At 41.4% G+C, this 24,819-nt stretch overlaps 1 protein-coding gene across 1 annotated transcript in view; it reads left to right on the forward strand.

Moving 5' to 3' along the window:
- LDLRAD3 (low density lipoprotein receptor class A domain containing 3) overlaps positions 1 to 10,273 on the forward strand; it is a gene marked incomplete at its 3' end in the record, with an annotated part of 131,327 nt that extends 121,054 nt beyond the window's left edge. Inside the window, exons 5-6 of the mRNA XM_082484970.1 lie at positions 8,020 to 8,365; positions 10,012 to 10,273. Of these exons, the coding sequence (XP_082341096.1) occupies positions 8,020 to 8,365; positions 10,012 to 10,273 (608 nt within the window). The remainder of the gene's footprint in view (positions 1 to 8,019; positions 8,366 to 10,011) is intronic.
- Positions 10,274 to 24,819: the final 14,546 nt, after the last annotated feature.

The following is a 24,819-nucleotide window of genomic DNA, read 5'->3' on the forward strand; positions in this document are numbered from 1 at the left end:
TTCTTGCTTTATTGTATAAGCTTGTTCCACCAAAGAGCCTTTTAGCGGTGCTACTATTTGAGATTTTTGTTCTGCAGAACAGGTTTAATTTAGTGACTGGGAGGAGGACAATAGTAGTAGAAGTCCCTAGAGCTTTCAGTGCATCAGGCTCTTGTTGAGTGGCATCTTCCTGTCATAAAATATTGAGAGGTTTATAGTAACTGACTTCTTGGCAGTCTCCTTGATGGTGACCCTCAATTTTCAAAGGAGAAAAAGGAGACAAACAGAAGTGACTGAACCCCTCTATTTAGAAATGAGGGCTTTATTAGGAGAAAGTTCATCCATTTTATGTTCTGCCCCTACTTTTGGCCATAGTTTCTGTACTGGCTGTGAATTAATCAAATTACACCACTAGCCTTTTGGGCTATCACATGTCCAAGAAGTGCTGCTTAGATCAATGTCAGAGTGATCCTGAATTGCATTTGAGTAACACTTTAATTTCCTCCTTGGCCTCCATCCAACTCCCAAGCTTGGACCTATTGTCTGCATGCTTCATGGCAGATTTTGGCTTTGCAGCTTTCTACATTGCAGACAAGTTAATTTTAGATCTTTAGTTGCCATGGCTACTGCTAAGTATTTCTTAGTTTTCTACTTGTTTGCTCAGTTTGCTGCTTACCCTTTTTTTTTTTTTTTTTAATGTTTAAACTGCTATGTGTGAAGTGCATGCAATAATTATCCTACCTTGCAGAAGATAAAAAGGAGGGCATGTGAGAGGTGAGGCTCTTGATCTTCAGTCTGATGAGTCAGCTGCTCTTTCAGCAGGTGCAAAGACTTGAAAGCACTGCTCTTATAACACGTGGTCAGGATGAGGGGTTTAAGTCTGAGGAGGAAGGCATGGATAACACTCATTCTTATTCACTGAATGAGGCATGCTGAGACTGCTGCTAATTCTGCTGACTAATACTGTCTTGAGGTTTATCTGTGTCTTGCTGGCTAGTTGTATAGGCTTATAACTATATATAGTTCCAAGTTTATGCTAACTTTAAATTCTTTGGAACAATGGCCATCGCCTTGCTTGGAGCCTGTACAGTACATTATACAGAAAAATACTATTTCATTGCTAGAGCTCCAAGGTGCTACGCTAATACCAGTAATGATTAAAAGAAATATGGATGGATGGGGAACAAATTCTCCGTATCAAGATGACCTCCTCTGTTTATGCAGGCAAGGTCGTGAATGTCTTTTCAGTCATCTGAAAGAATAGGCAAAGACAGAGCACCCGGTGGTATTTAGACTTCTTATTAATACTTGAAACATTTATGCTTTTGAGGACAATGTAGTACTTGGCAGTACAGAAGGGCTTGGGAGAACATCCTGAGAGCCCAAGAACACCATTATCTAGTTTTCAGGTGGGGATAGCAGGGCAGGGAGCCAGGCAGAGGTGGAGAAAAGGACACAATGGGCAGCTTCAAGAGCTGGGAATAGAGCCACCCTCTGCTCCAACTTATTAGCTCAAGGGCTATGCTGGCTGCTGTGGTTCTGGTCCACGGGTATTAGGGACACGTGATTAGTACAGGGTGAAACACAGAATAACCTGGTGCCGTTTCAAGCCAGGACATCTGTGCAGATCAGTGTTATCTGGATGTGGAGCCATAGCTGTTGTAGATGTTCCTGAATGGAGATTGGAATTTCATCCTGGTGCCTTCCCTGAAGTCTTACCTATTTACCAAGTACCTGGTAAGCGAAGATATAATCATACTGTATTACTTTGGCCAGTTCCCATAGATAACATCTGTTTAGAATGTGTAACACCTCTATTAACAAATCTCTCTTCTGTGCCTTAAATGAAGAAAGCCAAAGCAGGGCAGAAAACACACTTTGAATGCAGTTGAAAACAAATCCTTGTCTTGAATTGTCTAAGAGAAATATCAAGCTGCATGGGGAGGGAAACAAATGGTAACTGAGCACGAAACCCCATGAAGTCAAGGTGCTGTGCTGTCTGGGCTAGATCTTGTTTGTGGCTTGTAGAAGGGCAGTAGGGAAAAAAGACCCCTGGTTTAGAAAGGACATCACTAGAGCAAAGAATTTTCTGAAAGTCCAGTGCACAAAATCTACATAAGACTTGTTTTAGTGGGACATAAAATCATCAAGTATGAGAAATTCAAGAGTTTTTGGAGACTTAGCTGGATGCCTTATGAACTCCTAGCACAAAAAGTGCAGAGGCTCTGCCTGTCTGTATTTCATTTTTGTCGTCTTTAACCTTCCAAGCTGCAGCTCTGCTCTTTAACCAGTTGGAATTTAAATGTGTTGTTACAGTAGTGTCTTTGTTGGAGATAGACCGTGACTCATGCTCATTAAGGCTACAGATGTCTGCTCAGATTAAGTATTTCAAAAGCTTTTTCTCTGATGAACTCAAGCCAGGCTTGAGCAGAGGATTGCAAAAGATAAAATAATAGCTACTCATCCCTGTGTCTGGCAGACTTAATGCAGTTACTCTCAGATCCTTTTAAAAACTTTGAGACAGCAAATTTGTTCACAGTCAATAAGATAGCCCTCTGAGCACAACCCGTTATGTTTCCTTTATCAGTCTTTTCCTAAATTATTCACAAAGATTTTTACATTCCAAAAATCTCTAATCTGTGAATTCAGCATTTCCCAGGTAATAAGGTTTAATAGGCATAAGTGGCATTGATAAACTGTTTATATGTGGCGTGACTGGAAAACATAGATCTTCTTAAGGGGGGGGAAAAAGGCACAAAAGAATAAATACTTCATGAATTTAAGATAAATTAGCTTGCCCACTCACCTTTTTTGTGAATTTGCATTTAATAGCAGACAGAACTTTTTGAACCTGCCTGGGTAATATGCGCTTATCCTGGGAGAAGGTGATTGAATTATCAAGAAATTCAGTTCAGTGACTTCTGTGATGTGTAAACATTTGCTCAAATTTACTAAAGCAGAACTAAAGAGCTGTGGCTTTTTCTTTCTAAAGTAATCATGCATGTCCAGCTAAGATTTTTCAGGTGTTCTTATATCTTGCCTTTTCCCTATTACAGTGTGCACAAAATGGATAGCAGTTCACTGGGCAGTCTCAACTACATACCCATCATTCCCTTCCACACCTCTGTATACTCACCTGGCTTTACAAAAAAACCCAGAACATTACCAAGGAATTACCAAAAAGTTACTCGTTTCAACATGAGCAGATATATAATAAGTCAAAGAATAAACGATATAAAAGTCTCTTGTATGCAAAACTGTCTCATATTTCTGCTACTTTTGTTTTAGTTGTGCTATAGAGCAGTTTTCTTGCCAGAGCATTATTTTGGAAGACCATTAAGGGCAGTTCATTTCTTTTCCTTGAATGGGAAGCGCCCTCTCTAGGGCTACAAGCCAAGCAGTGCTGATAGGCTCAGGTAACTTATGTTACTTTCACCTTATGCAGGTTTGAATTTACTGACTTTGCTAGAAAAGGGAAGTTGGATCCAGGTTGGTCTTTCTTGGTTTAAACTACACCATAGCAGAAGCGAAATACCACTGGATTTCACTTGTGAGTGTGTTTTGCTAAGGGACCTTAAGATTGTGTCTTCTTGGCCCAGAAAACCCACCTGTAAGGCAAGAATAAGGTTGTTATGGTGGTGGAAGAAGACGACTGTTTCGATGACAGCTGAATCTTCCTAGGCAGAACTCTGTCTCAGAGATGTGGCCCGTTCTGTGTCTGTTCCTGTAAAGGTATAAAGACTGTGCATGTTTAGGGAGTAGAATTTTTGCATGGGGAGAGAGAGTGTCTCCATGCAAAGTACTCAGCGCTGCCCAGGGTACAAGAAAGAGCACTTTACAGATAAAACAGATTCTTTCCTCTTCACAGGATATATCTGTAATCCTCAGTGCAGCTCCATGTTAGAGACACGCAAGTGAGAACTAGCTGAACTGATGGAGATGCTAATTCAGATCCCAAAAGCGATATTGCTGTGTTGGACGGTTCAAAGACTGCACTAGATAGCACTATTCAAAACAGCACCTTCATGGCTGTACTTCTGGTTCCGAAATCTCTACGCAGACCTGTAGTCCCCAGTGTAGGCATGCCCTTAGGTTGCTCTTGTTCTCAGAGATACAGTGAACAATACAGTAGTAATACAAGTAACAAATCTAACAACCTGAAGGAATAGAAAGTTACTGGTAAACAAATGATGTTTCTTTAGCCACAGTAATCCCAAAGCTCCAAAACAGCGTGCTAACTGCAAATTTACCCAAAATCTCTGCAAGATATGTGGATTGTTGTTGTATGAAAAGGATCATAAAACCAGATAAACCAGGTTTTGGTTCAGGCTGTCCTAAAGCTGGTCATCAGATCCCATGTGTCTTCTGATTTATGGAGGCTTTTTGTGCAGGACCTAGAAGATGCTATCCTAAACAGATGGATAACCTTAAAAATTTTGAAAAGAAGTTGACATATAATTCACTTATCTCATTTTTCTTCTCTTTTAATAAGGTGGAAATTATAAAAGGAAGGGACTGTGCTGCTGCAGAATGATCCCATGGTAACTAATTAGGTCTCATCAGGTCTGCAAAGGCACGCAGCTCTCAGTCTTATGCCAATGTGCTGTAACCAGTGAACCAAGTTGAATGAAAGTCTTTTGGTATTTTACTGGGATGTCATAATATATTTACCTTCCTTGCACTCAAGAATTGCAGGTAGTGATATTCATCCATGGATCACTCCTTGCAAATAATCTTGTTGATGTTTGCATAAAAATGATCTGCTTGTCACTATACTCCCTATGCTGGCCCTTGTCCGTGATACGTAACATGAATTCATTTCTCAGCTGGTGAATTTAGGGACTGTATTAAAGAAGCCATGGCAATATGTCATGAGCTGTAATTAAAATTACTAATGCATGTAAATTCCTTTCCTCCCCTCTGCTTTGATTTATATTCTTCATGCAGACTTTGTTCACTTTGCTGAGTGAGCCAGAGACCTGGTGTTGACTGGCAACAATGATTTCTGCTTTCTCTCCAGCACAGTTGCACGGGGGAATAAATTTAGTAAGGATCCTCACTGAGGTGTGACACTAGGTGTCAAGAAAACTGTGTGGCTTGCAGCTGGCCTGCAAAGCTCTCATCTGTGGTTGTAGTGGCATCATCACTAAAACAGATCTGTTTAAGGGTGGTAGTTTTCTTAGTCAGTAGCAGGACCAATAATCTTGTTCTCTTAGTTCTGGTACAGTCTTTCTTTCCCATCTCATCCCTTCTTACTAAAATATCTATGATTTAAAATGGAAATGTTTAAAGGATTAGCCATTTTATGGTGTGTAATCTTACCTAACTAATGAATAAGTGATTTTTAGCGATGCTGGAAAATGTGGTTCACTTCATGGACGTGAACTAGCAAAATCAAGTATTGAGAGAAATACACAAAACAGCTTGATGCAAACAATGGATGCTTGAGGAAAGCTCTTCTGTTATGCTGGACGCAGTCAGTATATATTTCACTATGTTGTTGCTAGAGAAATTTGTAAGTGGCTCAGTTACAATTCTGAGTGACCAAAAAGCGATATTAGTTGATAGGTGAAAGAAAGGAAAATGGTATGTTAAGATTTACTGTCCCAGCCTTCTGCAGTGGGAAATGAAGAATTTGGATGGATAGCCCTCTTGTAATTGTGTGGATTTTGGAGGTCAAGGGGTTGGGTTTGTTTTGTTTGTTTTTTACTCAGCCTCTCATTTTTCTTGAGGTAGATGAAAGTCTTGTATCAGAATAGTATTTTTCTTTTTGAGGCTATAAGGAGATACAGCCTGTGCAGAAATAGAAATTCTCCGCCCAAAAAAGAAAATTGTACTCAAAGGCTGTATGACCTTGTGAACAGGGGGCTGAAATGGAGTTGGAGGAACATGGTTCTGTGGTGCTGGCACTGGCCTCAAGAGCAGCAGAGTTGCATCCGCATGTTTATGCCATTTTGCTTCTCTGAGCCTCTTTCCTCCTTTGCATTTTGTTGCCTTTTATTATGTTTTCTCATAAGATTTGCATGCAGTTCAAGATCCCTTCAGATGTTGTCCAAAGTCATTATTCCATTAACATTTTGCTTATCTGGGTCCAGAGCCCAGGTGGGGATTCCTTCTTCTTTATCATGACTTTGAACAAATCCAACTGCAACTTCTCTTACAATTACGGAATCACAGAATCACAGAATGGTCAGGGTTGGAAGAGACCTCTGGAGATCATCTAGTCCAACCCCCCTGCCAGAGCAGGGTCACCTACAGCAAGTTGCACAGGACGGCGTCCAGGTGGGTTTTGAATGTCTCCAGAGCGGGAGACTCCACCACCTCTCTGGGCAGCCTGCGCCAGTGCTCTGCCACCCGCAAAGGAAAGAAGTTCCTCCTCATGTTAAGATGGAACTTCCTATATTCAGGTTTGTGCCTGTTACCTCTTGTCCTGTCACTGGGCACCGCTGAAAAAAGACTGTTTCCATCCCCCTGGGGCACCCTCCCTTTAAGTATTTGTAAGCATTAATAAGATCCCCCCTCAATCTTCTTTTCTCTAGACTAAAAAGACCCAAGTCCCTCAGTCTTTCCTCATAAGACTGATCCCCTAAGTTCTAATCCCCTAATCATCTTCATAGCCCTTTGCTGGACCGTCTCCAGCAGTTCCCTGTCCTTCTTGAACTGGGGAGCCCAGGACTGGACACAGTACTCCAGATGTGGCCTCACCAGGGCAGAGTAGAGGGGGAGGATGACCTCCCTCGACCTGCTGGCCACACTCTTCTTGATGCACCCCAGGATGCCATTCTCCTTCTTGGCCACCAGGGCACATTGCTGGCTCATGGTCATCCTGTTGTCCACCAGAACTCCTAGGTCCCTTTCCACAGAGCTGCTCTCCAGCAGGTCAGCCCCCAACCTGTACTGATGCATGGGGTTATTCCTTCCCACGTGCAGTACCCTACACTTGTTGATTTTCAGAAGGTTTCTCTCTGCCCAACATCTCCGTTACCATTTCTCGGTAACTTTGCTGATTCCTCAGTGCCTCTTGCAAATAAAACATATACTATATGCTATCTGAAGTACCTCTTCTGATCTGGTCTTCTTATCCCTTCTCATCATCCTTCTAATACTGCTACTTGAGGTCATGCTTTTGCTCCTGCTCCCTGCAACTCACTTACCATTTCCAACCATTCCCTTCAGCATTTCCATCTCAAATTGAAGCTCACTTGTGTGATCTTTCATGGCATCAGCCCAGTTCATGTTTTTCTTTTCCTCATCTTGTTCTATCCAAACCTGGGTTTTTTTGTTTGGTTTGGGGCATTTGTTTTGTTTTGCTTTTACCGTTTACTTCTTTCACTTCACTCTTTGCTTTTAGACTTTCATATCTCTTACTGGAATCACATCTACCAGGCTTACATCACTGTTTTTGCTGTTTCAACACCCTTTCTTCTTTTGAATTTTTCCAGCAGAAGGTCTTCTGGTCACAAACATCCAGATAAACACCATTTACTGAGCAGCTGTCTATATTTTCTCCCGTACTTATTTTTGACTGTGGAGCACAGGATGTAGTTGCTGCCTTTTTTGATAAACTCTATGTAAACTTTGACCGCACTGCAAGTTATCATTGAAAGTAAAGATTAGGCCTTTTACATCTCTGATTCTAGTGTGCTTTGCCAGGTACAGCCGAGGTACTGTGCTTATGCCTCGGAACTGAGTGTCTCACATCAGGAGACAAAAAGTTATGATTGATAGGTAGGGATGGGAGAGATAATCCCATGATAGTACACATGCTTCCTACTACAGTGTGTATTTTCCTCTTTCTCAGTTTGTCTCTCCCTAGTAGTTTGTCTGCTGGCACTTATTGCGGGTGAGGATGGACTGAGTGATAATCAGCCAATCTCTGATTTGCGTGCACATGCTTTTAATAAGCTTATTTTCCACAATCCAAAGAAAATAGCAAAACTTGCTTTTGTCACACAGTACATGAATGGAAAACACAGCATAGGTTAGGAGCAGTTTTATAATGAAACAAATCTCAGGCTTCCTTTTCCTTTTGTCTTGCAGAAGCTGGCAGCGGCCAAGATTACGTGACCTCAGAAAATCAGCTGCTTTACTACCCTAGTATTACCTATGCTATCATTGGTAGCTCTGTCATTTTCGTACTCGTGGTGGCCTTTCTTGCCTTAGTCCTGCATCACCAACGAAAACGCAACAATCTCATGACTCTGCCAGTGCATCGACTGCAGCACCCTGTCCTGCTGTCCCGGCTGGTGGTCCTCGATCACCCGCACCACTGCAGCGTCACCTACAACGTCAACAATGGGATCCAGTACATGTCCAACCAGGCCTACCACAGGCCAGTGGACCTGGACTCTCCGCCATCCTATTCAGAGGCTGTGCTCGACCAAAGGTATGTACAGGACCTAATTCTGTACTCACCAAAGTTTCATGCTTCTGGTTGCAGCTCTGTTAATCTGTGCTTCTGCTTCCCATTTATCCTTACTACTGCTTTTGACAGAAGTAGAGCATTGCAATTCTGTCACGTGCATAGGGCCAAATTTGAGCTCCTCCTGCATGTGAAAAAATCATGGTCCTCAGGTTCCTCTTACTGTTACTGGTATTAAAGGGATTTAAGGAAAACTTAAGTCATGCTGTCTCAGCACGTGTCATTGGTAATAGAGATTTTGAGGATGGCAGGAGAATGCAAAGAAATGTATCACTTGTCTAGCAGTGATATCCTGTGCCAGTCTGGAATCAAAACATGAGCATTGAATGTGGAGTTTTGCCAAAACCCAACTCGGTTATAGGTCATACTATTTTAAAAAAATTACTCTCGTATGTGATACATATATAAAGGTAAGAGCTCTTCAATTCTTACATAAAGAAATTGTTCAGTCCCTGTGCTCGGCACTACTTTCCCTTTACCTATAGAAGAAAAGAACAGGACTTTGAAGAGGAAAGCGCTGTTCTCATTTTAAGTAGCTGAAAGTGCTTTGAAGTTTGTGGGTGGGTGTGGTTTGGGTTATGATGTTTTTGCAGTTATGACACTGGTTTTATTTGTAGATAATTAACCTTCATTTTAACCTCTGTCTATAAAGTCTTTCCAAACAAAACTCCTAGACTGACATCCTCTGTACATAAAAAGGGCATGGTATGAACTTTAATGATACAGATTGTTCACTGACACCCTGTTGGTATTTTTTAGTATGAACTCTGGGATCTAAGAATGATAGTATGATCATTTACATTCCTATTCTCTGCTGCGTTTGGCAGCAGCTCCCTTGTCTTAATGTTGACATTGATAATAATGATATCTTTCCATCAGTAAGGATAACTAAATGAGCAGCTGTCCAGCTTGTAATAATTTCTCACCTGGGCTGATACAAAATATCAGCAATTTTTCAGAGCTAATTGCTCCCAGGACCTGTTATCAATCTGCTAAACCCTTCAGTTCCTTTACTTGTTTACTATTAGAACCAAAAAACAGTTTTTCTGAATCCAGTACTCATCTTGTCTATACCTACTTAACAGTTGCTCTGCAAGTGATATCATGACAGCAAAAGTTATTTGTTGTGGAGAATTCAGTTCAGTTTTTATTTGTAAACCGTAAGTCGCTAATCTCTGTCACGTAATGGAGGTTTCCTCAGAGCTTTCTAGTATTCGCATCATTATGTATAGGTGTTAATCCACTACTTACCTTATTTCTTTTAAAGCACTTTCTCAGGTTGTTTAAATGTTATACAAGAAAAAGTCTTACCTCTTGCAGCTGTCTTTGAGGGTTAGCCAAGATTTGTTGGAAGCACATACCCATGAGAATCGGAGTGTGGAGTGTTAAGCAGGATGCAATTAGCTATGTTGCATCTTGACCAGAAACCAGTGGTGTGGATGTTTTGGAATGACCTGAATAACGTAGTCAGATCTGTTTGAGATCTCCTGATAGGTGTCATCAAGGAAAAGCTAAGAAATACTCTTTGTTTTTTTCATAATTGGAAAACTATGTACTTTCTTCTGTACCACCGTTTTCAGTAACCTCTTACTATGTTGTGTACCTTACAGCAGACCACCTTGGTTTGACCTTCCTCCACCGCCTTACTGTTCTGAATCTGAATCCCCTAATCAGCCAGATCTTCCTCCTTACCGATCTCGGACAGGAAGCCTGGTGAGCTCAGACACCCCCATGGCAGGAAGCCCTCTGGGCACAGACGACAGTTGGACAAGAGACATCCATGACAGCATGGATGGCCACAGAACTCTTCTCGAGAGGACAGCAGATCAAAGCAATTCTCTGGTTAACCACATTGCTGAAAGAGAAGTGTGACTGCTCCAGTATTTGGGATGAGCAGGAAGGCATTTACTTTTTCAAGTCTGTATGGGTTAATCTGCTGTGGCTAATAGGTTACAGGGGTACATGTGCCTGAATGATGACTTGATTTGAATTCACAGTAAGTTAATATTTGAATTCAGCATTTTGGGCTCATCAGAGACATAGCTGTGACAGTCATATCAGCTCTCCACAATATTTCTGCAAGCAAGTTCTGGTTCAGACTAGTAGCAGAAACATCAGTGCTGTGTCAAAGAACCGATGTGATGTATTTCTTGGACTATTTACTGTATATGAATGTATATATGTGCATGTATATACAGATGTTGCACACAACAACTATGCCAGAAGGACTCTTGTTTTCAGACTGCCTACCATCCTGTTGATGTGTGAGCTGTTTCTTCTTTACTGCCTGGTGCCAACTGGTGGTCATTGAAGCATATGAGAGGCAGTCTTTCTGCTTGGAGATCTGGTGCCCAATGCTAGCCCACTGGTAGTGCTCAAATTGCAGAAAATGTCTTACTTGACCCTTCTCTTCATGGCCTGGAACATTCTCACTTGAATGTAATTTTCAAAGTTTAAGCTTGTGAAGATGCAACAACTCCCTAACTGAGCAAATGAGGGTTTTTTCCCAGATGCTAATATCTAGGCCTAATTTGCATGGGTTTTCTCAAGAACATCACAAAGGTGATCACGAACAACTGTCAAACTTCAAGGCTGAGTACGGAGGCACTGAATCTTCTCAGCAAACCAGTGCAAGACTTCTTTTCAAGCATGGCAAAACAACATTACTCCATGTGTTCCTTCTTAAAAAAAGAAACACAACCAAACAATAAAATGAAAAAGCCCCAACCAAAAAAAAACCCAAACAGTTTCAGCTAAATCTTGAACACCAAAACCAACCCGAGGCAAACACCTATCAGAGAAAGATTGTTTTATTTGTAAAATAACTGAAAGCAGGTCATATAGTGAGAGGTGTTGGGCTTGTCAGCCCTGCCTACAGCGTGTATACGTACATGCATGGATACACGTTTGATACTATATGTATGTATGTAAGTAGTGTATTGCATAGGTTTAGTTCTACTGCCCCAGAACAACTCTAAGATGTCCAAGTTTCGCTTACAATATTCTCATTGTTTTTTATGGAGTTTCCCATTATGGCATTATTTTCTGCAGAAAAACAGAATTATTTGTATCTGTTGTGTCCTAACTCTTGGAATGGTCTCCTATGAAGTGTGTTTTGGTGCACAGTGTTGAATCACCCATGTGCAAGCATCTCAGATGTAAAGGTATTCAAAGTGGCAAGAGGCAAGGTAAGCTGTGAATTTAAATGCCACTGCAATGCTGTGCTTGTGCTGAGTATACAACGAAAACAATGCAGTGTCTTCCTCTTGTCCAGAGGGAAACTGGCCTTGAAAAATTATTTATATTTGTCTATCAGACACGTTTCCCACTCCTTCTTCCATGTAATGAACAATGTCATTAAACAGACTTTGCTGTTAAATGGAAATGAAGGAAGCTGACTACCCACACCTTCTGCTTTGTTCCTCCTGGTAACTTCTTTTGCCCAAAGCTTATATGTTCAGAACCCAAGAATTTTTGAGCTTGAGTGTAGATAGAATGACTTGAGTTCAATCTCAGTTCCCACACATATACCTGAATTTTTTTTTGTAGGTTTTTGGGTTTGTTTTTTTTTTTCATTTCCAGCTCTGGAGTCAACTACCATGGTATGTAAGAGGCAGGGGCCGGATGAGTTTACAAGCACAGGTCATTCCCGGACTGAGATGACACAGTGGGGAGGACTGGAGAATTCTAATGCCAATGGGCCTGGCTGACTTTGGAAGCAGAGTAATGGTGTCCTTTCATTACAGGCTTAGGCAGCCTGTCTTGAAGTGTGTTGGTGAAGATGATCCTAGGTCCTTGTAAAGCAATGTACGAGATTGGGTCAGATTTCATCTTTGCTGAGAGCTCAAACAATGTAATTATGCTGTCCTTCCCAAAACGGGACTTGGCTAATTAGCGACTCCGTCCGACTTGATAGGCACTGTTGTCATTGTCACATAGCAGACAGTTATTCTTTATCTTACAGGTAGGTTAAACTCAGGTGCGTAGCTGAGTTAATAGTAAAGGTGGGTGCAGGGATGTCTCCTTTGAGCACTGGGCCCTGCTGTCCCTCTTGCCTTTCGTTAAGGTTCTGATCAGCCTTTGTAAGAGAGCTATGTAATGCTGTATCACAATTAGCCTTAATGTTTTTCTGTTGCAGTTTTTAAAACATTATATTGGACTTTAAAGCATATTATTGAAGAGCTTGCAGTAGTTTCATTAGAATTAGACATCTTTTTAATTTTAAAGTTGCCTAAGCTTTATTAGTGAAACTAAATCATTGTGTCCGGTGTAATTTATGTTGCACATATCCCCCCACGCAAGGGGGACTGGATTTCAACACATATATTCTAAGACACCAGGGTGTGTGTAAACCAAATATTGTTTGCCTATGGCATCTGAAAAAATGCCTTGGATTGTTAAGAAGTAGGAAAAGAATGGACATAGCCTGCTTCTTCTGCCTTCTCTGTCAGTCACTGTCATATATGTACATATATATATATATAAAAAGATACTCTTTCAGGTTGTATGTATTCATGTAACTTTTGCATTAAGATAATCCATTTGAACTTTATAAAAAAAGAGGGAAAAAACATTCTAAATGGTGTGATGTTTTCCCTTCGAGCTAAGGGTGTATTTATCTTTGTATAGGAATCTTTTAGTTTCTGAGAACATAAGTTACAAAACGAGATTGTGCCTTTCTGATTGAATGTTGATTTGTGAGGCTGTTAGCTACATTTCTGGGTGTTGTTACATATTATTGTCTAGAGATCCAAAAAGACAAACAAGTCTTGTCTTCCTATTTTTAGTTACTTATGGGGACCACTGAACTTTGAAGAGTACAGAAGTTCAGTATCTTGTTCCAAAAAGCCATGCTAAAACATTAAGGGTGGGTTTCATCTTATTCCAGTTTTCTGGTTTGTAGAACAGATTTGCTAGCTGGTTTCTTTGGAAATTGCTGTAGCATCACACAGAAGCTGTTTATAACGTGTCACTTTTAGTAGTGTTAATACAGCATTATACTGCATTATTCAGTGGAGTCTTTGAGAAAGCATGGTAGCAACAACCGTGCTGATGAAATTAAATATTTCATTGAAACTCCTGCAGCTTGTAAGGCTGTTCATGAAACACGATGTGGTAGGAGTTCTTTTCAATACCCAGTAAAATTGGAATTGATCATTCTATTGTTTGCAATAGCTCTTAAGCTTTTATGTTGAGGTTAGTCCTCCAGGAGCTTTCCTTCATACTTAATATTTAAACAAATGGATGTTATTTCAAAGCCCTATTCCTACAAAAGTAAAACTGATTAAAGTTTTCTTTCAGAGTCAAATCCTGAAATCCTGATTCCACATCTGTATTGAATGGTGACCACTGTGAGTAGTTCTCCTCAGCACAAATATTAATATGTTTGTTTCCAACAAAACAATTTGAAGAAAAGACTACTTGAGGTAAATGAAGGAATGTAGATTAGCCTGTTGGAAATAAGGTTTGGCTTATTTAAAAATAAACAAATAAATAAATTTCAGGAGTTTTGAGTGTTTGTAACCTCTGCTGAAGTCAGAGTGCTGTCTATTTAGAATTAGGCCATTAGTGAATCTGCTTGATAATAACCTGAAGTTCCTTGTAAGGCAAATTACAATTTACCTCTCTGATATTGTGCTAATGCAAAACTGGCAGTAATGCTTTTAAAAGAGAGCCTGTGAATAATTTTCTCAGCTCTTGTCTACATACATGACAACACTGACTGCATTGCGATTTTTAAATAACCACATTCATTCTTCCTCTCCTTTTAAGTCAAATCAGTTTTATTTACACCACTTCACTTTGATACAGCTAATAGGGCCCTTGTGATAGATTTAGAAGCTGGGTGGAGGAAAGAGATGATGACTCTCAGTTTAATTAATGCTGCAGCTTGTTAATCTTCTGCGCTTTACTTTTTAGACATCTTAGAAAAGACAAATGGTTCTAGTAGATAAGAAAAACTATTAATGATGAAAAGGATAGAGGGACACTGATTCTGAATTTAAATTTTAATGAATATTTAAAATTGTATAAATGAAGGAAGAATTTATTGCTGTATTTTTAATGTGGCAATCAGATGGGAAGTACTGTTTTTAACTGTTGCTCATTGGAAGCTACTTTGCATATGATGCCTGGAACTAAAATGGTAAGACAAGTGCTCTTCTTGCAGTTCATACTAGATCTGAAATATTTTTTATTAATGCGAGACTATATTGCACCTGTGAACTAAAATATATGACTGCAGAAAGAATTTCACTACTGTGCTGGATTATGCCTGAATGTATCCCAGTACAGGACTGTGGCCTTCATTTATCCTTTTTTTTTTTTTTCTGATTTGAGAGGTTTTGTCAACTTGAAATGGAGATGTTACATAACAGCTTTAAGGGAGGTTGTATGTTGAAACCCAACCTTGTCTTAAACTTTTGTACAAAACTGGAACTCTTCAAAAATGTATTCTGTATTCCTGAATAAAGTTGATGTTTTAATACTGTTCACAAGTGAGGATGTCCCCTGTCTCATGAAGTCTCAGTTGTTTTAGTTTTATAGACTCCTACATGAGGCTTCTTCCAACTTCAATGTTAAGTTTTGTTAAATTTTTGTGGGTTTTAAACATTTTTAAAAGGAAGCAATATTGGAAACCCACATGTACATGTGTATATAAATATATACTGGTACATGTGTCTCCATATTTATACAAATGAAAATTGCCTAAGTTCATAATTTCTCGTTCTCATTTTGCCATTCTGTTTGTACTATCAAAGATGAGGCATCTGAAGCGTTCGTGTTTTGTTGTTGTCTGCTTTGTAGCAAAGCTCTAGAGGCTTCGGCAGAGATCAGTGCTCTGTGCTGGTTGCTGCATACGGATTTAGTAGCAGAGCTATGGGACCTTTAGCATTAGCTTCTACCTCCCCCTTTCCGCTTGATGCGTTCCCACCACTTATGTTCCTAGCACAACGTCCCTGTTTATCTCCAGGTCCATGATCCATGTGCCAGACACGTGAGTCAGATTTAAGCTGAGATGCTCTGTGGAGGCTGTGTGTCTTGGCTAAAGTCCCATGTCAGGGCTGTTTCCCCAGCAGATGCCTGATGCAGGCACCACCACTATTATGGGAACCATCCAGCACCACAAAGTCCAGACCCACCTGAGGTCTAGATCGTAGCCACTCTTCTTGTCAAGGTATTTAATTAGAGACAGTCCTGTCACTCAAAGGACTAGCCTTAAGAAGTACCCCTTATATTATGAAGTTATTTTCACAGACTAAGGAGAATGGGTTCAAATGTTATGTCTAAATATTGCTGTCTATATAAGTACATAGAGGATGACGTTTCCCTTCTGTGACTGATCTCCACTTCCTACCTTCACAAAGGCATGTCAGTTTTATCATTGTCCTGGTTAATTAAGTCACATACCCTCACCGAAATTCTCAGATGGTAATCTTTGTTTGGCACTGCCAAACTGTCCCAAATTAAATAGCTGTGGATCCAGAATTCACACTAGCGGCACAAGGGAGACAGAGCTGTTGAGGTTGCCAGAATGGGCTCTCCGCAGGGGAGGGAACGCTGGGGTCTCGGAGCTGGTGCCTTCAGTCATGTCCCAGATAGAGCTATCCTTCAGAAATGTTGATTCAGACGACAGCCGCTTATGAAAATAAATAGCATACTCTCCAGCTACGCTCCCTGATTAATCATTTTTATTCTCTCTGCTTCGATTTGTTTGAAGATTTTAATTTTTACACCTTAAAAATTAAATATGCCATTTATTTCAGTAGTGATTTCTGAGTGCAGCATCTTTTCTTGCTGATTTGCAAGCAGTGTCCTAATCATTCAGCCTCAGTTATCTAGTGGTGAGAGAACTAAGCAGCTTTTCACTTTTTGGGGAGCTGTAGTCCAAAATGATATGCTGTTATTAATTGAAGCAAAGACATCTTCATGTGGAAATTCACGGCTCTTCTTTCCAAAGCAAAGTTGAGGGTATGCATATTGCATAAAGCACTCTGGAAAAGTACCGGATTGATCTCTCTAGGGAATTAACTTTTCTGTTTATTTGCCAAACATACTGTGGATAGATAAACCAAAACATGATTCTCTGCTTCCCAAAATCCCAACAGTATTACTTACAGCCTTACTGAGGGGACCACTGCAGAGGAAAAGGTAGAACAGTTTTGTGGCTGATCCCAGCCCTTAGCATTTTTGTGAGAACGGGCACAAAGTGGTTCAATAGTACCATTTCTTTGGTGCTGGATACCGTGCAGAAGGCCTCTTTTCACTGAGAACTGATTTGACACCATTACTTCTTATATGCTTCCCAACAGCCACTGTACAGGTAAGTAGTTTTTTGGTTGTTTCTTTTTAGTAGCTCTCACCAAAGGTTAATTCCTATCAGTTACCCTGAGGTAAAAAATTTCATACCTCATTACTTGATACCACAGCTTGTAGCTCCTTGAAATTTAAACCGTGGTCATTTCTCAGCACAAAAGTACAAGAGCCTTCATCTGTGTAAGAATAGGAGTAATAACTCAGCTTGACCCAAACCAGCTCACTTCTGGAGGAGCGCCCTGGCAGCATCAATTTGATTGAGTGAATGAATGGTCTATTGCATTTATTTGGAATACCTGCTATTTCCTTGACAAATGCAAGTCATGTTGCAGCACAGTGATGAAGAAGTATGATGTTTCATTTGACAGAGTAGATTTTTCTTCTCATTTGTTTGTGCCAGAGTTATCTTAGTAAATGCCCTTTGTCCAACACTGCATCCAAAGTAGCACTAGCTTGCAGAGGTGCAGGCTAAGGGGAGGACAGTGAGGTTGGCTGCTTGATACAGATATAACTTATTGGAGGTTTCTTAAGTGTTCCAGCTGTTATACCTGAACAAGAAGTAATAAGTGCGTTTGCAGACTAAGGAATCATGTATAACATAATAAGGATATTAGGATGCTCGTTTGCTAATTTCTGTGTATCAAATACAATGCAAAGTGAAGAGCAGAAATTCTTCATGCATCTGTTGCTCTATTTATTGTTCTCCCTTGGCAGTCGGTGCAGAACAGAGGAGTTAGCAGAACCAACAAATTATCCACAGTTGATTTGGAGAGTGCTCTGCTTCAGAAATAATGGAGCTGGCTTAAATATCTGCTTTCAAGGTGTTGTGTTAGATATGCTAGTTAAGACATGGATTACATAAGATAAAATCATACCTGAGCTTCTACAGGAAAAAAAAAACAACAATCCTGCGTGTGAGAGATGCAGATGTTCGTTAGCAAAGCTACATTCTAGGCACTGGCTGCAGGTTAGAAATCCCTGTGCCATGAGCCTGGGAGGTGGTGCTGATGCAGCACTCAGTTGAAAGCAGTGGCTGTTACCGTTTTGGTAGCATGAGTTGGTCTGTCTGGTATCTGATAGCTGAAATATGTGAAAATCATTCTAGACCAATTGCCGCCTTCTTTCAGGAAGCTTGATAGAAATCCTCTGGCTGCTTTGTTGAAGTCGTGTTTCTCAAGCAACTAATCGCTTGTTACTCTCTCTCTTCCTTTTTATCAATTGCAGGGATGGGAGGAAGATTTGCACTGGTTTTTAAGTGGAGACAGCTGAGACAGGGAGAGACATCAAGCTGAGTTTCAGGAATAACAGAACTTGCATTTTCCATGATCTAGCCTCCTGACCACTGGGTAGTGCTGTCTTATTGATCCCTTTGCAATCTTTTAAATCCATTCAATTTAACAGAAGATTTTTGCAGATTTAAGGAAAAAAAAAAAAAACAAAACAAAACAAAAAACAAAACCAAAGAAGAGGTAAGCCTGGACCTGCAGGTAACTGTTTCAAGTTCTCTTCCTTTTTGCAAAAATTTAGGCAGCGATCAAAAGCCAGAAACAAATATTTGAATTCTGTGTTTCCTTCTAAACTCTAGGTACTTGTTTGCCTTATTTATATTTGCAGACTTATTGAAACATCCTGTATACCTCATTGCGTGGAGAAGGATTCTGCTCTAGAATAAGTTTCCGGGCTGGGGCTTAACCTAGACAACATATTTCGGTAGGTTTCCACAGGCTAACAAATATGTGGACTGTGAATGTCTCCCAGAAGGGGAGTTAAGGTGTATTGGAAGTGGCTTGCTGTAAGTAATGCTGGTTTAAAGATGCAAACTGCAATTGCAGTGTGCGGAGGGTAGGGGCACAGGTTCCTGCAGGAGCAGTAGGAACACTTTGTCAGATGGCTGGCACCATCATTTTCTGCTTTAAGCAATTGGGAAAGGAGGGGGAGGAGGTGGGAGGGAGAAATGTCATTTTGACCCTGAGTGTATAGGTAGCCCAAAGTGATACAGGGAACTACAGAAAGAAGAGAGCGACCTGGCTGCCTTTTATGCTGGCATTTGAAAAATGAGCTCAAGATAGTGCTTTGAAGGTAATATTATTAAAAAAAAAAAAAAAAAAAAAGTCCTGTCTCCACTTTCTTTTCTTGATATTGGTATCAAGAATGAGATGACTAACGTGTGGGGGTGAGAGTGGTTTGAAATTACTTTTGGATGATTTTTTTTTTTTTTTTCTTCCTTTGAAAATTTAGGTGAAGTTAATTGTGGAATGGCAGCAGCATCTGATCTGAAATGGGTGCTTTCATCTCACCTCCTGCTTTTAAAATAGCTGCGCTCTTATCTCTGCTTTGAGGAAGGGGATGCGGGGGAGAGAGCACCCTGGTGCTCTTGCAGCCTGGCAGTCGCCAGATGAATGAAATGCCTTGTGAGATCCGAGGCCATTAAAGACTGCCAGCAAAGAACTAGTAAGACTTTAGGAGCTAATTTCCCATGGTGATGATGACCAGAGGAAGAAAAAAAAGAAAGCCATGATCTGCAAAAAAAAAATTAAAATATTAAAAATTTATTGAGTCCAATTACTTTAATACTGTCCAAAATATGTTCTGTTTAAAAGAAAGTGGAAGCAGACAAGAACTTGGAGATGTATGTGATGGGTATTTCTCCTAGTCCCCATTGACAGCCTCAGTCACACAAACACTGACATTAACCCTTCCCTTCATTAATCACACCTAAGTTGCAACTATTAATCATTATTAAGAGCCTGCCACTGTGCTGATTGCATTTTTTGTATTAATCTGACCAACTAAGCAGAGGAGCTCTGCTTCCAGCATAGACTAGGTGCAGTGCAGAGAAGCCCTGACTGTGCACAGCAAGGTGGGCTTTGAGCACGTGCTTTGGGCGGTAAAGGGAAGGTGTGATGTGACACCAAGACAGAGGACCCAATGCAAAATCCCAGGAGGATGAGGCCCAGGCTGAGGAGGAGGAGGGAGGCAGAGAGCTAACAGCATGGCTGCCTGCTAATTACATCAAGGCAGAAATTGCTTTCACCTTTGTTGTTTTTTTTTTTTCCTGGGGGTGTGCGTACACCACGTGCGTGGTGAGATCCCAGCCAGTGTGAGAGCTGAAATCAATACTGCTGTGTCAGGGTGGGCCTCCATTAAGCTGCTGGGTAATGAGGCTTATAACCCCCATGCAGAGGTTAATCCTGCTGCATGGCGTGCTGGGTAGCACCAGCGGCTTCAGGGGTTATCCGTTATTTCTCAGTGCCACAGAACTTGCCTGCACAGGCACACCTGAGAGTTTCACATTCTTTTGAAGAAACGGGCACTTATTTCAGTGGAAGCAGAGTCTGGTCTAAGCTTCTACAATCACCTGTAGTGAGTGGTTCATCTCTTGTCCTGCTGAGCTGTGCTGAGTGGACTTTTGGTGGTGGCTGTCCTACTTCTGAAGTAAGAGAGCCTTTAAGGAATTAATCAGTCCTAAGACTTTTATTTTTCAAGTCACTGAGGTTAGATCCATGTCAGTGGAGATCTTGGATTGCTAGATATGCTCGAGATGAGGGCTTTGGGCTTCAGCCCTCTTTCAGTGACTGAGGATGGTAGCTGATCCTGCACGGCAGCCCCAGGAGTAAGTCTGTCTGAAAGCCCTTAACCCACATTGTGGGATTCAAGCGTCTCCTTAAACAGAAGCAACACAGTTCATCTTTACCAAATGGACTGTGACAGGTCCAAAGGCAAAGCAGGGGAAATGAAGGCGAGGGAGGGATAAGAACATGAAATGTCATCTGGAAACAAGCTTGTGCTGCACTCTATGGATTGTGTCTGACTTCACGCTGTCAGCCAAGCAGGGACCTATGAAGGATCCTTGAGGCCATGGAGGGGGCTTTCCCCCATCACTCTCGGCTGCTAGGAAAACGCCACTGGGTTTGTCTGCCCTCATCTCTGTTCAGTTTGAGAGTTTATTAAGATACCCTGAAGAATTTCTTGTTTTATTTGTGCCTGTGGTTAGATCTCTTCTGTCAGCTTCATGTTATGTGTCCCTTTGGTGAAGGTGTGGTGCTTCTGTGTGTGCTCACTCTGAGGACTGCCTTCTGCCCTTGCTTGCTCTTCAGCTTACATGACTGCTTTACAGTGCCCTGCTGATGGAAGGTAATTCAAGCAATTAAAAGCCGTCTCTGAACTTTTCTGGGATATTTTCACAGACAGTTTTGCCCCAAAGCTTGCCAGCATGGAGCAGGTCCAGCTGCACTACGGTGGCTTGACCAACTGCTTGGATCTCCACACACTGTCTTTATGCGGCCAGCAGGAAGGGGTGAGTAAGCATCCCTCTTCTGAGGCGGTAGGTTGGAGAAGACTGTCCCTAGCAGTACACCAGCAATGGTTTGGTAACACCAGACATCCCTGGCATCTGAAGCACCGCTTACCCTTTTCTGATGAAGTTGTATTTTCACTCAGCAGCCCATGCAGATAGAAGTGGTAGCATGCTTCTCTGTAAGCAGGACCCTGGATTCAGTCAGATTAGCAGTGCATTAGTTACAATATGTTTGTGTTTTTCAAGTGTCTTGTTTTTTTACAGTTGGAAATTATAGCTTCAGCTGTAGTCTGGTGAGTCTAGGAGTCACAACTTAAGGAAGAAACTTTCAAATCCAGGATCTAAACCAATAAAACATCTGGGATGGTTACTGCTGAGTTAACGGCCCAGTAAAGAAAGAGATCGCTGTGTGACCCTTCATGCTTCTAGTCTGCCTGATCTCCATCTTCTCCCTGCAGCCAAGCTACCCTCATCACCCAAAAATCATATGCGATGCAATATGATCAAATGCAATGCAATAGTCTCCTTTTGCTTCTTCAGCTGGTCTTATTTTTCATCCTGAGCTACAAGACAAGGAGGGCATGCAGACATGAAGCTGAATTCATCACTCCCCCTCTGGTTCAACAAGAAATTACTCAGATTTTTTTCCTAGATCAATGAGTTGCCATCATGTCTCAACACCCTTGCACTCCCTGGTAGAGACATGAAAAATGATCCTTTGTCTTCTTTGTGGCACTGACACTGTGGGTGACAAACACTCCCCTTTTTTTGCCTGCTTATTTTATGGCATTGTGCATTTTTCTAGATAAGCTGTGTAGCAGCCCTCTTGTTAATCAAATGTGTTGCTGGCCTATGAACTGCAGGCTGAGAGCTATCTCTGTTAGATTTGACCCTGTTGAAGGCAGGGTAGAAGGGGCTGGTGGTTCTGGGGGGGGCTGGGGTTGTGTCCAGTAACATCACGTTTCTTTGCTGAGCACCACGCACTCAGAGAAATAAGTGAACCCACTCAGTATTAGCCTGATTACTTAACAACCTCTCTTTGAAATGCATGAAGCATTTGGTCCTTTTCAGTCTGCAAGTAAACCAGTGATTCTCAGTTAAAGGTGAAAGAGAAGGGGAAAGTATCAAGAAACTGGCACTTTTAGACAAACTTCTGAAAAATGCCATTTTTCCAATTGAATAATGTTAGTTCCAAGGCTTCTAATTTTTGAATATCGAATGCCCTCCTAAATACACCCTGCCCCCCAAGTGAGACTGCTAATGAAACAAGCAGATGGTGATTTGAATAGAGTAAAAGAACATCATAAAGATGTGCTTTGAAATAGCTGCACAAAGCAAATTATACAGGAGACCAGGGAAAAGAAAGTGATGGAAAACTGAGAACAAACCACCACAGTATTCATGTTATTCAGCAAATGACCCAGCATGGGAGTGGAAAGGTGTTTAATTATCTTTCATAATCTGCTATTTAAAAAAAAATAAAATTCTATCCTGAAAAGAGGGAAATGTAGTCTTGATCAAGCACAGGGGCCAGTTACATGCATCTGTCTGTGTCTGTGCACCTCACTGCAGTCTCCGGGGCCGTCTGTGTCAGCAATGACATTTGTTTGCTTTCTATTTTAAGCAATGCCTGGGAAAAAAAAAAATGTAACTTTTTTTGTTTGCCTCCTACCCAGACTAATGCAATTTGAAATGCTGTGCCACAGAGAGTCTGGAAGGCCTAAAGCAAAAGTCAAAACTGTGACCCTCTGAATATTAGACTGTATTGTGGCAAGCTGAGCATCTTCTCCCTCAGTTAGGAAAAGGGCTGGGGAAGGGTGGCCCAAGGGCTGGCTGCCTCATCACTCCTCGCTTTCTGTTCCCTCTGCACTGTCTCCGGGCTGCCTTGTGCTCCATGACGGCAGGCTGGCTGATGCTGCTAGTTGGCCCTTCAGAAGTACTTTCTCTCTGGGGATCTCAGACTGCTTTACAAACACTATGACTCGAGTTTTATAAGCTGCTGTGAGGACAGAGAATAACAAAACCGAATAATTTACTTATTTCAAGTCCAAAGTAAAAATAGGTAGTGGAATCTGCCCCAAGACTGCAGGCTGAGGAATAACCCTGAACTGATTTTATTGCTGCTCTTCTCAAGGCTTCTGCTGACGGAGCAATGGGGTGTCTCTGCTTTCCCTGTCCTAGTTTGCTGCAGCCTGCTTTCCTGGCCCCTACCATGACACTGCCAGTGGTTACCCAGATGCTGAGCACTTTGGGAAGTTACAAATTATTCACTTAAACTAAGATGAAGTCCCTCAGGGTGGGAAGAGTGGAGGTGATACCTTTGTTTCAGGCCCAGGTACCAAAGCTGGAAGGAAAGGAATGAGTTTTAGAAGTACGCTTAGCTATAGAGTAACCCTCTCCCTCACCTGCACTTGACTACATGGAGGTAACAATAAATCAATATCCGAGACATGCACATTCTGAAAGCTTTAGTATTTCAGTGTCTGACATTCTGATACTTCCAGTAAAAATTAATTGTGTTCTTCTGTTGGCTGAAGCCTCCACAGCAGCCTCATTAACACACAGCCAAATGTTTCTCTCTTCTGACTTGATGGACTAGAAATCAGTTTTGTTTGCTTGGCTTTTGTTTGCTGTGAACAAAATGCTTCCTTGTTTCTGCTGTGCCTGCAATTGCACCCTGAAAGGAGGAGGAAGGCAAAGCAGCCTTCAGTCTCTCATAATCATCAAATGGCAGTTCTGCAGCCTTTGAGCATCATCTTGCACCTCCCCTTGCTATATGCCAAGTTCTCTGGTTCCCTCCTGCATCTGCATAAAGAAGATCTGGTTCCCTCTCTGATCGTTAAAATTGTTACGATCACATCTCCCACAGCAGAAACAAGCAGGAGCAGTGGGTACCCTGATGGCCCAGCTCACTGCTACTCAGTTTTGTGCCAAAACAACCATGGCAGCTGCTCAGCCTCAGAGAGAAACTTTGGTGTCTCTTTGTGCCTTTTACTAGCATTGTGGTTTAACCCCAGCTGGCAACTAGGACCACACGGCCATTCACTCACTCCCCCCTCACCCCTACTTTCAATAGTAGGATAGGGAGAAAAGGGGGAAAAAAAATCATGGATTGAGTTAAAGACAGTTTAATTGAACAGTAATGGAAGAGAAAATAATAACAATAATGGTAAAAGAAATATACAACTTTGTGATGCAATACAATTGCTCACCACCTGATGATCGATTGTCCATCCCGTCCCACACAGCAATCATGGATTCCTTTCCCCTGGCCAACCCCTGTTGACGTCTGTGGTATGGAATATTCCTTTGGCCAGCTTGTCCTGTCTATGTTCCCTCTCAGCTTCTGTGGGAAGCTGGAAAAGTCCTTCACTTAATATAAGCGTTACTCAGCAATAGCTAAAACAATATGTGTTATCAACATTATTCTGATACTAAATGCAAAACACAGCAGCTACCAGGAAGAAAATTAACTCTAGTCCCAGCTGAAATCAGGTTAACTAGGTTTAGTGAACAATAAATATGTAACTTAAGCAAGAGCAGATTCCTGTCATGCAGACACACATCAGTTTTGTGTACCTGCACCCACTGCTGTCTCTCTGCAGAGAACTGAAACAATCATCACCCAGTCCTGGCTTGAAATCCTTACACAGGCTATTATGCAGTCCCTTACAGAGAGCTAAAGCTTTTAAGCTTCTGTGTGTAAGCTAGGAATAAATTGTGATCCAGCTTTTATCCTGGTGTACCTCACAAGCAGAGAGAGGTGAAACAGCCTAAGTACAAGGCTTGCTGTGTGAGTCGGGAT

The sequence above is a fragment of the Vanellus vanellus genome (assembly GCF_965231255.1).
Source record: "Vanellus vanellus genome assembly, chromosome: 6".
Lineage (NCBI taxonomy): Eukaryota > Metazoa > Chordata > Aves > Charadriiformes > Charadriidae > Vanellus > Vanellus vanellus.